The sequence below is a fragment of the Carcharhinus amblyrhynchos genome, chromosome 2 (assembly GCF_965287045.1).
Source record: "Carcharhinus amblyrhynchos chromosome 2, sCarAmb.v2.hapA, whole genome shotgun sequence".
Lineage (NCBI taxonomy): Eukaryota > Metazoa > Chordata > Chondrichthyes > Carcharhiniformes > Carcharhinidae > Carcharhinus > Carcharhinus amblyrhynchos.
The window spans coordinates 148157923-148172603 of NC_137325.1; the positions used below are offsets into that span (position 1 = coordinate 148157923).

The following is a 14681-nucleotide window of genomic DNA, read 5'->3' on the forward strand; positions in this document are numbered from 1 at the left end:
CGGTCAGTGAAAAGTGTTGTTTCTTGCGCACTATACAGACTAAACATACCGTTCATAGAGAAGGAAAGGAGAGGGTGCAGAATGTAGTGTTACAGTCACAGCGAGGGTGTAGAGAAAGATCAACTTAATGCGAGGTAGGTCCATTCAAAAGTCTGACAGCAGCAGGGAAGAAGCTGTTCTTGAGTCGGTTGGAGTACGAGACCTCAGAGTTTTGTATCTTTTTCCCAACGGAAGAAGGTGGAAGAGAGAATGTCCGGGGTGCGTGGATAAATTATTCTGCTCTTTTGCGAAGGCAACAGGAAGTATAGACAGTTACTGGATGAACATAGAACATTCCAGCGCAGTACAGGCCCTTCGGCCCTCGATGTTGTGCCGACCAGTGGAACCAATCTAATGACCCTCTAACCTAAACTATTCCAATGTTATCCATACGCCTATCCACTGACCATTTGAATGCCCTTAAAGTTGGTGAGTCCACAACTGCTGCAGGCAGGGCATTCCACGCCCTTACTACCCTCTGAGTAAAGAGGGTAGTAAGGTACCTTACTACCTCTGACATCCGTCCTATAATTACCACCCCTTAATTTAAAGCTATGTCCCCTCGTGTGAGCCATCACCATCCGAGGAAAAAGGCTCTCACTGTCCACCCTACCCAATCCTCTGATCATCTTGTATGCCTCAATCAGGTCACCTCGAAACCTTCTTCTCTCAAACGAAAACAACCTCAAGTCCCTCAGCCTTTCCTCATAAGACCTCATAAGGCTGGTTTGTGTGATGGACTGGGCTTCGTTTACGATCCTTTGTTGCTCCTTGCGGCCTTGGGCAGAGCAGGAGCCCAGACCAAGCTGTGATACAACCAGAAAGAATGCTTTCTATGGGGCATCTGTAAAAGTTGGTGAGAATCGTAGCTGACATGTCAAATTTCCTTAGTCTTCTGAGAAAGTAGAGGCGTTGGTGGAGCTTTCTTAACGATAGTGTCAGCATGGGGCGAGACCAGGACAGGTTGTTGGTGATCTGGACACCTAAACGTGAAGCTCTCGACCAGCTGGGACAGTGGGACGGCGGCGCGGGCTCGTTGGGCCGAAGGGCCTGTTTCCCGTGCTGTGTTGTTCTTTGTTCTTTGTTCTTTGTATTTCTGCTTCATCCCCATTGATGTAGACAGGGGCACGTTCTCCTTTACACTTCCTGAAGTCGGTGACAATCTCCTTCGTTTAGTTGACATTGAGGGAGAGATTATTGAACCAGTTCACCAGCTTCTCTATCTCATTCTGTTGCTCTGTCCCTATGGGGAGAACTATCAACTAAACTGGTTGGACTTAAACCTGGTGTTGTGAGACTTCTTTCTTGGCCGAGATCAGCCATGATGAGATAGAATGGGGAAGTGGACTCGATGGGCTGAGTGGTCTGCTCCTGCCCTTATTTGGTATGTCATTTTGTTTTGTCTCTTTCCCCTCTTTATGACTGTCTCCCACGCTCTCCATTTCGGATTTTCCAGGCAGGTTGAAGTGTTTACTGATTTCCCAATCCCTCAGCCTCTCCCCGTGCCCCTGTTGCAACGCTTGGCAACTGAACAACACACTGCGTAACGGTGGGATACCGGGGGGGGGGGGAGCGGTTTTATAAATAAGGATCGAGAGCAGCTTTATCCAGCCGCAAGGAATCCACAGACCCAGTTCCTGCACTCACCTCGAAACAACCCAGGCACGTAAGAGATATTTAATATTTACGGGGGGGGGGTCTCCGGGAGTGTGTTAATATTTACAGGGGGGGTCTCCGGGAGTGTGTTAATATTTACGGGGGGGGGTCTCCGGGAGTGTGTTAATATTTACAGGGGGGGGGTCTCCGGGAGTGTGTTAATATTTACAGGGGGGGGGTCTCTGGGAGTGTGTTAATATTTACAGGGGGGGGGGGTCTCCGGGAGTGTGTTAATATTTACAGGGGGGGGGTCTCCGGGAGTGTGTTAATATTTACAGGGGGGGGTCTCCGGGAGTGTGTTAATATTTACGGGGGGGGGGGTCTCCGGGAGTGTGTTAATATTTACAGGGGGGGGTCTCCGGGAGTGTGTTAATATTTACGGGGGGTGGTCTCCGGGAGTGTGTTAATATTTACAGGGGGGGGGGTCTCCGAGAGTGTGTTAATATTTACAGGGGGGGGTCTCCGGGAGTGTGTTAATATTTACGGGGGGGGGTCTCTGGGAGTGTGTTAATATTTACAGGGGGGGTCTCTGGGAGTGTGTTAATATTTACGGGGGGGGGTCTCCGGGAGTGTGTTAATATTTACGGGGGGGGGGTCTCCGGGAGTGTGTTAATATTTACAGGGGGGGTCTCTGGGAGTGTGTTAATATTTACAGGGGGGGGGTCTCCGGGAGTGTGTTAATATTTACGGGGGGGGGTCTCCGGGAGTGTGTTAATATTTACGGGGGGGGGTCTCCGGGAGTGTGTTAATATTTACGGGGGGGGGTCTCCGGGAGTGTGTTAATATTTACAGGGGGGGGTCTCCGGGAGTGTGTTAATATTTACGGGGGGGGGGTCTCCGGGAGTGTGTTAATATTTACAGGGGGGGGTCTCCGGGAGTGTGTTAATATTTACGGGGGGGGGGGTCTCCGGGAGTGTGTTAATATTTACGGGGGGGGGGTCTCCGGGAGTGTGTTAATATTTACAGGGGGGGGGGTCTCCGGGAGTGTGTTAATATTTACAGGGGGGGGGTCTCCGGGAGTGTGTTAATATTTACGGGGGGGGTCTCCGGGAGTGTGTTAATATTTACAGGGGGAGGGGGTCTCCGGGAGTGTGTTAATATTTACAGGGGGAGGGGGTCTCCGGGAGTGTGTTAATATTTACAGGGGGGGGTCTCCGGGAGTGTGTTAATATTTACAGGGGGGGGTCTCTGGGAGTGTGTTAATATTTACAGGGGGGGGTCTCCGGGAGTGTGTTAATATTTACAGGGGGGGGTCTCTGGGAATGTGTTAATATTTACAGGGGGGGGTCTCCGGGAGTGTGTTAATATTTACAGGGGGGGGGGGTCTCCGGGAGTGTGTTAATATTTACGGGGGGGGGTCTCCGGGAGTGTGTTAATATTTACAGGGGGGGGTCTCCGGGAGTGTGTTAATATTTACAGGGGGGGGTCTCCGGGAGTGTGTTAATATTTACGGGGGGGGGTCTCCGGGAGTGTGTTAATATTTACAGGGGGGGGGTCTCCGGGAGTGTGTTAATATTTACGGGGGGGGGTTTCCGGGAGTGTGTTAATATTTACAGGGGGGGGTCTCCGGGAGTGTGTTAATATTTACGGGGGGGGGTCTCCGGGAGTGTGTTAATATTTACAGGGGGGGTGTCTCCGGGAGTGTGTTAATATTTACAGGGGGGGGTCTCTGGGAGTGTGTTAATATTTACGGGGGGGGGGGGTCTCTGGGAGTGTGTTAATATTTACAGGGGGGGGGTCTCCGGGAGTGTGTTAATATTTACGGGGGGGGTCTCCGGGAGTGTGTTAATATTTACGGGGGGGGGTCTCCGGGAGTGTGTTAATATTTACGGGGGGGGGTCTCCGGGAGTGTGTTAATATTTACAGGGGGGGGTCTCTGGGAGTGTGTTAATATTTACAGGGGGGGGGGTCTCCGGGAGTGTGTTAATATTTACGGGGGGGGTCTCTGGGAGTGTGTTAATATTTACAGGGGGGGGGTCTCCGGGAGTGTGTTAATATTTACGGGGGGGGTCTCTGGGAGTGTGTTAATATTTACAGGGGGGGGGTCTCCGGGAGTGTGTTAATATTTACGGGGGGGGTCTCTGGGAGTGTGTTAATATTTACAGGGGGGGGTCTCTGGGAGTGTGTTAATATTTACAGGGGGGGGTCTCTGGGAGTGTGTTAATATTTACAGGGGGGGGGGTCTCCGGGAGTGTGTTAATATTTACAGGGGGGGGTCTCCGGGAGTGTGTTAATATTTACAGGGGGGGGGTCTCCGGGAGTGTGTTAATATTTACGGGGGGGGTCTCTGGGAGTGTGTTAATATTTACAGGGGGGGGGTCTCCGGGAGTGTGTTAATATTTACGGGGGGGGTCTCCGGGAGTGTGTTAATATTTACGGGGGGGGGGTCTCCGGGAGTGTGTTAATATTTACGGGGGGGGGTCTCCGGGAGTGTGTTAATATTTACAGGGGGGGGTCTCTGGGAGTGTGTTAATATTTACAGGGGGGGGGTCTCTGGGAGTGTGTTAATATTTACAGGGGGGGGTCTCTGGGAGTGTGTTAATATTTACAGGGGGGGGGTCTCTGGGACACTCACATTGAGTAAAACTGACTCAGTAATGGGTGTAAAAGCCCATCTGGTTTATTAATGCCCTTTCGAGATGGAAATCTACTGGGCGGGATCATAGAGATTTACAGCATGGAAACAGGCCCTTCCGCCCAACTTGTCCATGCTATCCTATTTTTTAAACCCCTAAATTAATCCCAAATCCCAATTTGGCCCATATCCCTCTGTACCCATCGTACCCATCTAACTGTCTAAATGCTTTTTAAAAGATAAAATTGTACCCACCTCTACTACACCCTCTGGCAGCTTGTTCCAGACACTCACCACCCTCTGTGTGAAAAAATTGCCCCTCTGGACCCTTCTGTATCTCTCCCCTCTCACCTTAAACCTATGCCCTCTAGTTTTAGACTCCCCTACCTTTGGGAAAAGATATTGACTATCTAGCTGATCTGTGCCCCTCATTATTTTATAGACCTCTATAAGATCACCCCTCAGCCTCCTACAGTCCAGAGGAAAAAGTCCCAGTCTATCCAGCCTCTCCTTATAACTCAATCCATCAAGTCCCGGTAACATCCTAGTAAATCTTTTCTGCACTCTTTCTAGTTTAATAATATCCTTTCTACAATAGGGTGACGAGAACTGTACACAGTATTCCAAGTGTGGCCTTACCAATGTCTTGTACAACTTCAACAAGACGTCCCAACTCCTGTATTCAATGTTCTGACCAATGAAACCAAGCATGCTGAATACCTTCTTCACCACTCTGTCCACCTGTGACTCCACTTTCAAGGAGCTATGAACCTGTACCCCTAGATCTCTTTGTTCTGTAACTCTCCCCAACGTCCTACCATTAACTGAGTAATTCCTGCCCTGGTTCAATCTCCCAAAATGCATCATCTCGCATTTATATAAACTCCATCTCCCATTCGTCAGCCCACTGGCCCAAGATCCCGTTGCAATCCGAGATAACTTTCTTCATTGTCCACTATGCCACCAATCTTGGTGTCATCTGCAAACTTACTAACTATGCCTCCTAAATTCTCATCCAAATCATTAATATAAATGACAAATAACAGAGGGCCCAGCACTGATCCCTGAGGCACACCTCTGGTCACAGGCCTCCAGTTTGAAAAACAACTCTCTACGACCATACTCTGGCTTCTGTTAAGAAGCCAATTTTGTATCCATTTTCCTGGATCCTGTGAGATTTAACTTTATGCAACAACCTACCATGCGGTACCATGTCAAAGGCCTTGCTAAAGTCCATGTAGACAACATCAACTGCACTGCCTCATTTACCTTCTTGGTTACCCCTTCAAAAAACTCAAATTTGAGAGACAAGATTTTCCACTCACAAAGCCATGCTGGCTGTCCCTAATCAGTCCTTGCGTCTCTAAATGCCTGTAGATCCTGTCTCTCAAAATACCTTCCAACAACTTACCCACCACAGATATGAGGCTCACTGGCCTGTAGTTCCCAGGCTTTTCCCAGCAATCCTTCTTAAACAAAGGCATGATATTTGTCACCCTCCAATGATTGAAGACTACTAAAGGATATTGTGAGCATGGTGTAGGAGAGGCAGTGAGAGTGAACTGGCTGATGTGCTGAGATATCGATCAGTAATCAGCAGGTTAGCACTGCTGCCTCACAGCGCCAGGGACCCAGGTTTGATTCCTGGCTTGGGTCACTGTCTGCACGTTCTCCCCGTGTCTGCGTGGGTTTCCTCCAGGTGCGCTGGTTTCCTCCCACAGTCTGAAAGATAGAAATAGATCATAGAAACCCTACAGTGCAGAAAGAGGCCCTTTGGCCCATCGAGTCTGCACCAAACGCAATCCCACCCAGGCCGTACCCCCATATCCTTCCATATTGTACCCACTAATCCCTCTAACCTACACATCCCTGGACACTAAGGGCAATTTTAGCATGGCCAATCAACCTAACCCGCACATCTTTGGACTGTGGGAGGAAACCAGAGCACCCGGAGGAAACCCACACAGACACGAGGAGAACGTGCAAACTCCACACAGACACTGACCCGAGCCGGGAATCGAACCCAGGACCCTGGAGCTGTGAAGCAGCAGTGCTAACCACTGTGCTACCGTGCCGATGTGTGGGTTAGTTGGATTGGCTGTGCTAAATTACACCTTGGTGTCGGGGGTGGGGGGGGTGGGGGCTAGATAGGGTAAATAAGTGGGGTTACGCGGATAGGGACTGGGTGGGATTGTGGGCAGTGCAGATCCAGTGGGCTGAATGGCCTCATTCTGTGCTGTAGGGATTCTGTGAGAGGTTCCGTGATATATAACAGCTCTGTGACTGACTCTTAAAGAGATATTTCAGAATGCAGGGAATAGACTCATCCAGTGGGAATTCCGAGGAGAGGGGTCTGTATCAGTGCTGCCGGAGAGATTAAAGGCAGTATTAAACCTCACTGTACAGAACGAGTGACAGATCAGAACACTGGCGAGAATATACAGCACATCATAGAAAATGATTGATTAATTGTGGGGGGGGGCGTGCAGTTTGAGGGCAAGCTAATCAGTGATGAGGGGGATTGATAGAGTGGGCGTTCAGAGACTATTTCCTCGAGTGGATGTAGCTGTTACTAGGGGGCATAACTATAAGGTTCCTGGTGGGAGATATAGGAGGGATGTCCGAGGTAGATTCTTCACTCAGAGAGTGGTTGGAGTGTGGAATACACTGCCTGCTGTGATGGTGGAGTCGGACACTTTAGGAACTTTCAAGCTGTTATTGGATAGGCACATGGAGCACTCCAGAATGATAGGGAGTGGGATAGACTGATCTTGGGTTTGGACACAGCTCGGCACAACATCGAGGGCCGAAGGGCCTGTACTGTGCTGTCCTGTTCTATGTTTTTATGATATAAAGGTGAATAGTAAAGTTTCAATCAATATTTAAATTAGAAAGAAGTTCACAAGGTTGACACTGACCCTATAGAAAGTGTGTCTGGGGGATTGATAATGGAAGGGAGAGTTGTGGTGAGTAAATTGAACAGGTATTGTGTATCACTCTTCACCGTACAAGACACAGCCCAGAAACTGGCCCAAACATCAGGAAATGGGAGGGACGACACCTGGGAAATTACACTCACGGGGAAATGCCCTGAGGGGGCAGGGCATGAGGGGATGGGGCCTGAGGGGGTGGAATCTAAGGCGGTGGGGCCTGAGGGGGCAGGGCCTGAGGGGGCGGGGCATTAAGGGTGGGATCTAAGGGGTGGGGCCTGATTGGGTGGGGCCTGAGGGGCAGGGCCTGAGTGGGTGGAATCTGAGGAGGTGGGGCCTGATTGGGTGGGGCCTGAGGGGGTGGGGCCTGAGGGGCAGGGCCTGATTGGGTGGGATCTGAGGGGGTGGGGACTGATAGGTGGAGCCTGATGGAGGAGGCAGATGGTATCTCTATTGGGGAAGGGGGTGCAGAGGGGGCTGTTGATCAGTGGGGGCAATGATTGGTGAATGGGGTAGCGATTGAGAGGCTGGGGGTGGCAATCGGTGAGTGGGGGGGGGCAATTTTTCAGGGTGGTGGTTGTTCGGGGCAGTGAGTGGGGTTGGGGGTTGGGGGGGGGTGAGGTCCTGGCAGGGACACAGAGTGTCCAGTTCACTGGGAGATTGATGCACCTGCGCAATGGCTGCCCGAGAATCCAGCAGACAGTTTTACAGCGACCAACCCAAAAGGAGAAAGCTAGCACGAGGGGGCATGGCTTTAAATTAAGGGGGGGTAGTTATAGGACGGATGTCAGGGGTAGGTTCTTTACCCAGAGGGTGGTGAGGGATTGGAATGCCCTGCCTGCTGCAGTTGTAAATGCGTCTAGTTTGGGGGCGTTTAAGAGATCCGTGGATAGGTTTATGGACGAGAAGGGATTGGTTTAGGTTAGTGGGTCATTGTTTTGTAACTGGTCGGCGCAACATCGTGGGCCGAAGGGCCTGTTCTGCGCTGTAATGTTCTATGTTCTATGTTTTATGTTCTAACCTGCTCGCCCGCTGGGATTTGCAATCCAGATCCTGTTGTGGGGAGTGTCAGAATTCCCATCACTAAAAAAAATCAGTGGGAAAACCTGCCACTTTCTCACCCGTTCCCCTGTCCGAATGTTTGTGAGTACGTTCCGCTCTCCGTGTTGAATTCCTGTCTGTCTCTCCGCAGGATGTTTCTCCAAGTTCTTGCTGTGATCCTCATGATGTCCGGATTGGGAAATGGACACGTTGATCCGGGTAGGAAGCAAACTGCCTTTCCAGGATGGGCTTGAGGTGTGATCCGGGGCAGAGAGTCAACGGATAGATGGAGAGAAAGAGAGAGAGCGAGGGGAAAGAGAGAAAGAGAGAAAGAGAGAGAGAGATGGAGAGGGAGTCACATGGGGAAAGGCAGGTATATGAGGCTTGTCCTCAGATAGAGTGTGCAGTGGAGATACTGCCTTGCCTGGGGAAGACTGTGGGAGTGGAGCTGACAGGCGAACAGCAGCAGAGTTAGACCGGATCCAGGCTCCGATGAATGGAACAGGAGATCATTGAGATATAGAGTCTGAAGGGAAACTGTAACCCCACAGTACAGTCCCTTGTGGAAGAGAGTGAAGCAGATATTTATTACATAGAAACATAGAAGATCGGAGCAGGGAGGAGGCCATTCGGCCCTTCGAGCCTGCTCCCCCATTCATCACCATCATAGCTGATCATCCAACTCAATAGTCTCATCCTGCTTTCTCCCCATAACCTTTGATCCCATTCACCCCCAGTGCTATATCCAGCCCCCTCTTGAATACATTCAATGTTTTGGCATCGAATACTTCCTGTGGGAATGAATTCCACAGGCTCACCGGGTGAAGAAATGTCTCCTCACCTCTGTCCTAAACAGTCTACCCCGAATCCTCAGACTGTGACCCTTGGTTCTGGACTCCCCCACCATCGGGAATATCCTCCCTGCATCTACCCTGTCTAGTCCTGTTAGAATTTTATAAGTCTCTATGAGATCCCCCCTCATTCGTCTGAACTCCAGTGAAAACAATCCTAACCTGGTCAATCTCTCCTCATACATCAGTCCCACCATCTCCGGAATCAGCCTGGTAAACATTCACTGCACTCCCTCGAGAGCAAGAACATCCTTCCTCAGAAAAGGAGACCAAAACTGCACACAATACTCTAGGTGTGGCCTCACCAAGGCCCTGTATAATTGTAACAACACATCCCTGCTCCTGTACTCAAAACCTCTCACAATGAAGGCAAGTATTCTGATAGGATGCAAACATTTCAAATCTCTCTCTTTGACTTTTAGACATAAATTTGGGTCTACAAGGGAGAGCCACCCAGTCCAGCCTGCAGAATTATCTCGGGAATGCCATCAACGCGGTGGATGGGAATGCGAATGCGGACTGCAGCCTGGGCTCCTGCTCCATCACAAACATTGAACAGGAGCCCTGGTGGAGACTGGATCTGCTGGCTTCCTTTTCCATAGTAACAGTGTCCATCACCAACAGGATGGACCTCAACACACAAAGCCTGAACGGAGCAGAGATTCGCATCGGAGACTCACTGGAAAATAACGGCAAGTCCAACCCAAGGTAAACTGCAGCAAGATCCTCCACCTGGGGCCATTCCTGTCGGTGATAACACAGGGAACTTTCATCAAAAACTGGATACACTCTTTCTGAGGGAAGGCAGGATTCAACAGGACACACTAGGCCTCGCCTCAGTGATAGGCTGAGGGATTTACACTCCCAATGAACTGGTGCTCTCCTGTACCCCACACCCCGCTGTATCCCCACCTGTACCCCACACCCTGCTGTATCCCCGCCTGTACCCCACACCCCGCTGTATCCCCGCCTGTACCCCACACCCCGCTGTATCCTCACCTGTACCCCACACCCCGCTGTATCCCCGCCTGTACCCCACACCCCGCTGTATCCCCGCCTGTACCCCACACCCTGCTGTATCCCCGCCTGTACCCCACACCCCGCTGTATCCCCGCCTGTACCCCACACCCCGCTGTATCCCCGCCTGTACCCCACACCCCGCTGTATCCCCGCCTGTACCCCACACCCCGCTGTATCCCCGCCTGTACCCCACACCCCGCTGTATCCCCGCCTGTACCCCACACCCCGCTGTATCCCCGCCTGTACCCCACACCCTGCTGTATCCCCGCCTGTACCCCACACCCCGCTGTATCCCCGCCTGTACCCCACACCCCGCTGTATCCCCGCCTGTACCCCACACCCCGCTGTATCCCCGCCTGTACCCCACACCCCGCTGTATCCCCGCCTGTACCCCACACCCCGCTGTATCCCCGCCTGTACCCCACACCCCGCTGTATCCCCGCCTGTACCCCACACCCCGCTGTATCCCCGCCTGTACCCCACACCCCGCTGTATCCCCGCCTGTACCCCACACCCTGCTGTATCCCCGCCTGTACCCCACACCCCGCTGTATCCCCGCCTGTACCCCACACCCCGCTGTATCCCCGCCTGTACCCCACACCCTGCTGTATCCCCGCCTGTACCCCACAGCATTCTGCACCCCTGTCCATACCCTACACCCCACAGTACTCCGTCTATATCCCAAACCCTTTTCTACCCCACACCCCACTGTATCCTCTCTGTACCCCACACTCTAATGTACCCTCTCCTGACCTCTCCTCACTGGGACCCTGGTTGTAGTTGCCAGCACAGCACTCCAGTGCGCTCCAATAGCGCTACACCACTGGTTACAGTTATACCCCCAGTACAAGCAAACTGTCACAAAAGGCAAGCTTCTGCTACAGGCAGATTCTACACACCTCCCCCACCCCTGCCCTAGGAAGTGACTGACACACTCCAGCTACAGGCAAACTCCCACTACAGGCGAGCTCCCCATTATAACTGAACTCCAGCTACAGGCAAACTCCCCACCACCCCATCCCCACAGGCAAAACTCAAGCTGCAGACAAACTCCTGCTACAGGCGAATGAAACCTCAAGTTAATTCCACAAGCGGGGCGCTGTGCAATCTCTCTGAATGGTTTGAGTGTTGGAGCGGAGGACGGATTGTCACAGAGTGGGGGCTGCTGGGATATGGGGCAGGAATGGGGTTAGTGTGGGCTAGGAGGGTTGACTGGCTGAATGGCCTCCTGCTGTTCCTGATCTTTTCCCTCGGTGTTACAGGTGTGCCGAGGTTGTGTCGATCGGTGCCGGGGAGACACAGAATTTCCGTTGCAATGGGATGCACGGCCGATATGTTACCGTGACGATTCCAGGCCGCCAGGCCTCGCTGGCATTGGCCGAGGTCGCTGTGTATGCAAGTGACCACCATCACTAAGCAACAGGACAACCAATCACAAGGTTCGTGTCATTCAAATAGCGGCTCAGTGACCCCCAACCCCCACCCAGACCGGTCCCAGGTGTAACATCTGAGAGTGACCCCCGGGGAGGAGAGTGACCCCTGAACTGAGAGTGACCCTTGAACCGAGAGTGACCCCTGAACTGAGAGTGACCCCTGAACCGAAAGTGACCCCTGAACCGAGAGCGACCCCTGAACCGAGAGTGACCCCTGAACCGAGAGTGACCCCTGAACTGAGAGTAACCCCTGAACCGAAAGTGACCCCTGAACCGAGAGTGACCCCTGAACCGAGAGTGACCCCTGAACTGAGAGTAACCCCTGAACCGAAAGTGACCCCTGAACCGAGAGCGACCCCTGAACCGAGAGTGACCCCTGAACCGAGAGTGACCCCTGAACTGAGAGTAACCCCTGAACCGAGAGTGACCCCTGAACTGAGAGCGACCCCTGAACCAAGAGTGACCCCTGAACTGAGAGTAACCCCTGAACCGAAAGTGACCCCTGAACCGAGAGCGACCCCTGAACCGAGAGTGACCCCTGAACCGAGAGTGACCCCTGAACTGAGAGTGACCCCTGAACTGAGAGCGACCCCTGAACCGAGAGTGAGCCCTGAACTGAGAGCGACCCCTGAACCGAGAGTGACCCCTGAACTGAGAGTGACCCCTGAACCTGGAGCGACCCTGAACCGAGAGTGACCCCTGAACCGAGAGTGACGCCTGAACCGAGAGTGACCTCTGAACCGAGAGTGACTTCTGAACTGAGAGTGACCCCTGAACTGAGAGTGACTTCTGAACTGAGAGTGACCCCTGAACTGAGAGTGACCCCTGAACCTGGAGCGACCCTGAACCGAGAGTGACGCCTGAACCGAGAGTGACGCCTGAACCGAGAGTGACCTCTGAACCGAGAGTGACTTCTGAACTGAGAGTGACCCCTGAACTGAGAGTGACTTCTGAACTGAGAGTGACCCCTGAACTGAGAGTGACCCCTGAATTGAGAGTGACCCCTGAACTGAGAGTGACCTCTGAACCGAGAGTGACCCCTGAACCGAGAGCGACCCCTGAACCTGGAGTGACCCTGAACCCGGAGTGAGCCCTGAACCCGGAGTGAGCCCTGAACCCGGAGTGAGCCCTGAACCCGGAGTGAGCCCTGGCTGTTGAGGGTGACCCTGCAGTGAGGGCCTGGGTGTTGTGGGGAGGGTTTGTTTCGATTTGCTGGTATGTTTATGAATCTTTGTTGATGTTGGGTTTGGTTTGGTGCAGGCGCGGCTCTGGGAATCTCTGAGATCCTCCCGTGTTTCCCGCTGGATTTCTCTCGCCCTCGGATCCACAAATCGTTCCTTGTGACTCCTGTCCGAAGCTCTGAATCTGCATCCTCCGGGTGGTGTTCCTGATCCCACTCACCTCGGCAATCCAGCTTCACTGCGATTTCCCGGCAGGATAATCCCTCTTCAATAAAGTGATTGAACCCTCAGCCTGACTGTTCATTCACCCAACGGTTCAGTTGGGACAGTAACTGGGGAAAGATCGTTCCGACTGGGAATTGGATGGAAAGTCAGAATCCTTTCAGCAGAATGGATTTACTGGAATGCCCTGTGTTCCTCTCACCCTGTTACCCCCCCAACTCCACCCGGAACACCTTACTCCGGTTCCTTGGCAATCCCAGGAAGTTTGAGGTGCCAAACCTGGAGATTTCAGTGGATGATCTCTGGACCCCCAAACGCCTCACCCAGTCGAACAGCCGTTCCCTCCCCCCAGTCACAGCTCCAATACTGCTTCCGGCAAGGATCAGATATTGTTGCAGGATCCGTCTTGGGTTTTCCCTCGGGATTCTTGCTCCCAGTAAGTGTCCCGGAGTTTAATCTGTAACTCCTGGAGAATTGTGTATACCGTTCTGGTCTCTTTCCTTAACGAAGGATAGACTTGCCGTAGAGGAAGTGTGATGGAGATTTACCAGATTAATCCCTGGGGGGGTTGTTTGAGGAGAAGAGATTGTGGAAATTGGGCGAGTGTTCTTTAGAGTTTGAAAGAACGAGAAGTGATCTGACTGAAACTTCTTGGCAGGGTGGGTGTGGGTAAGATGTCCCCCCCTCCACCCGGCTGGTGAACCAGAGAGGGTAATCTCAGAGTAAAGGACAGGTATTTAGCACTGAGGAGGAGGAGGGGGAACTTAAGAACATAAGAAATAGGAGCAGGAGTAGGCCATCTAGCCCTTCGAGCCTGCCCCGCCATTCAATAAGATCATGGCTGATCTGTCGTGGCTCAGTTCCACTTTCCCGCCCTCTCCCCATAACCCTTAATCCCCTCTCTTATCAAAAACCCATCAACCCGCGTCTTAAAAATATCTAGCGAGGCAGCCTCCACCACTTCAACGGGCAGAGAATTCCAGAGATTCACCACCCTTTGAGTGAAGAAGTTCCTCCTCAACTCCGTTCTAAACCGCCCCCCCTTTATCTTGAGGCTGTGCCCCCTAGTCCTACTGTCCTTTCTGAGCGGGAAGAGTCTCTCCACCTCTATCCTATCCATCCCATTCATCATCTTATACGTCTCAATGAGATCTCCCCTCATTCTTCAGAGGGTGCTGAACCTTTGGAACTCTACCCCCCGGGGGCTGCAGAGGTTCAGCAAATCAACAGATTCAATACAGAATGGCACGGTGGCCCAGTGGGTTATCACTGCTGCCTCACAGCGCCAGGGACTCGGGTTCAATGCCTGGCAAGGATCACTGTCTATATGGAGTCTGCACATTCTCCCCATGTCTGCGTGGGTTTCCTCCGGGTGCTCTGGTTTCCTCCCACACTCCAAAGGCAAGCAGGTTAGGTTGATTGGTTGTGCTAGGGTCAGGGGGATTAGCTAGGGTAAATGTGTGAGGTTATGGGGGTTGTGCCTGGGTGGGATTATGGTCAGTCCAGACTCGATGGGCCAAATGGCCTCCTTCTGCACTATCGGGGTTCTACGATTCTGTGGTAATGGGGGAAAAGATGGAACAGAGGGAGATGATCAGAGAGGATCTGGTTAAACGGTGGAACAAGATCGAGGGGCTGAATGGCGCCCGACTGCCCCATGTTCTGAACCCTGGGCTCCTCACCGCACTGGGCTTTGTCGCAGGAGCAGCCCCTGACCCCCACCCTGACCCCCA

The 14681-nt window shown here is 52.4% G+C and overlaps 1 protein-coding gene across 1 annotated transcript; it reads left to right on the forward strand.

Annotated features, from left to right (window-relative positions):
* Positions 1 to 8393: 8393 nt before the first annotated feature.
* On the forward strand, positions 8394 to 11528 carry LOC145361820 (fucolectin-1-like). Its single transcript, XM_080217783.1, has 3 exons — positions 8394 to 8460; positions 9515 to 9800; positions 11375 to 11528. The coding sequence occupies exons 1-3, from the start codon at positions 8394 to 8396 to the stop codon at positions 11526 to 11528; spliced, it is 507 nt and encodes a 168-aa protein (XP_080073909.1).
* Positions 11529 to 14681: the final 3153 nt, after the last annotated feature.

What these genes read in the sequence shown, in the direction of transcription:
- LOC145361820 (XM_080217783.1), top strand. Translation starts at nt 8,394, where the DNA reads ATGTTTCTCCAAGTTCTTGCTGTGATCCTCATGATGTCCGGATTGGGA. An exon ending in AAATGGACACGTTGATCCGG is followed by an intron (nt 8,461 to 9,514) that starts GTAGGAAGCAAA and finishes TTTGACTTTTAG; the next exon opens with ACATAAATTTGGGTCTACAA. An exon ending in AACGGCAAGTCCAACCCAAG is followed by an intron (nt 9,801 to 11,374) that starts GTAAACTGCAGC and finishes TCGGTGTTACAG; the next exon opens with GTGTGCCGAGGTTGTGTCGA.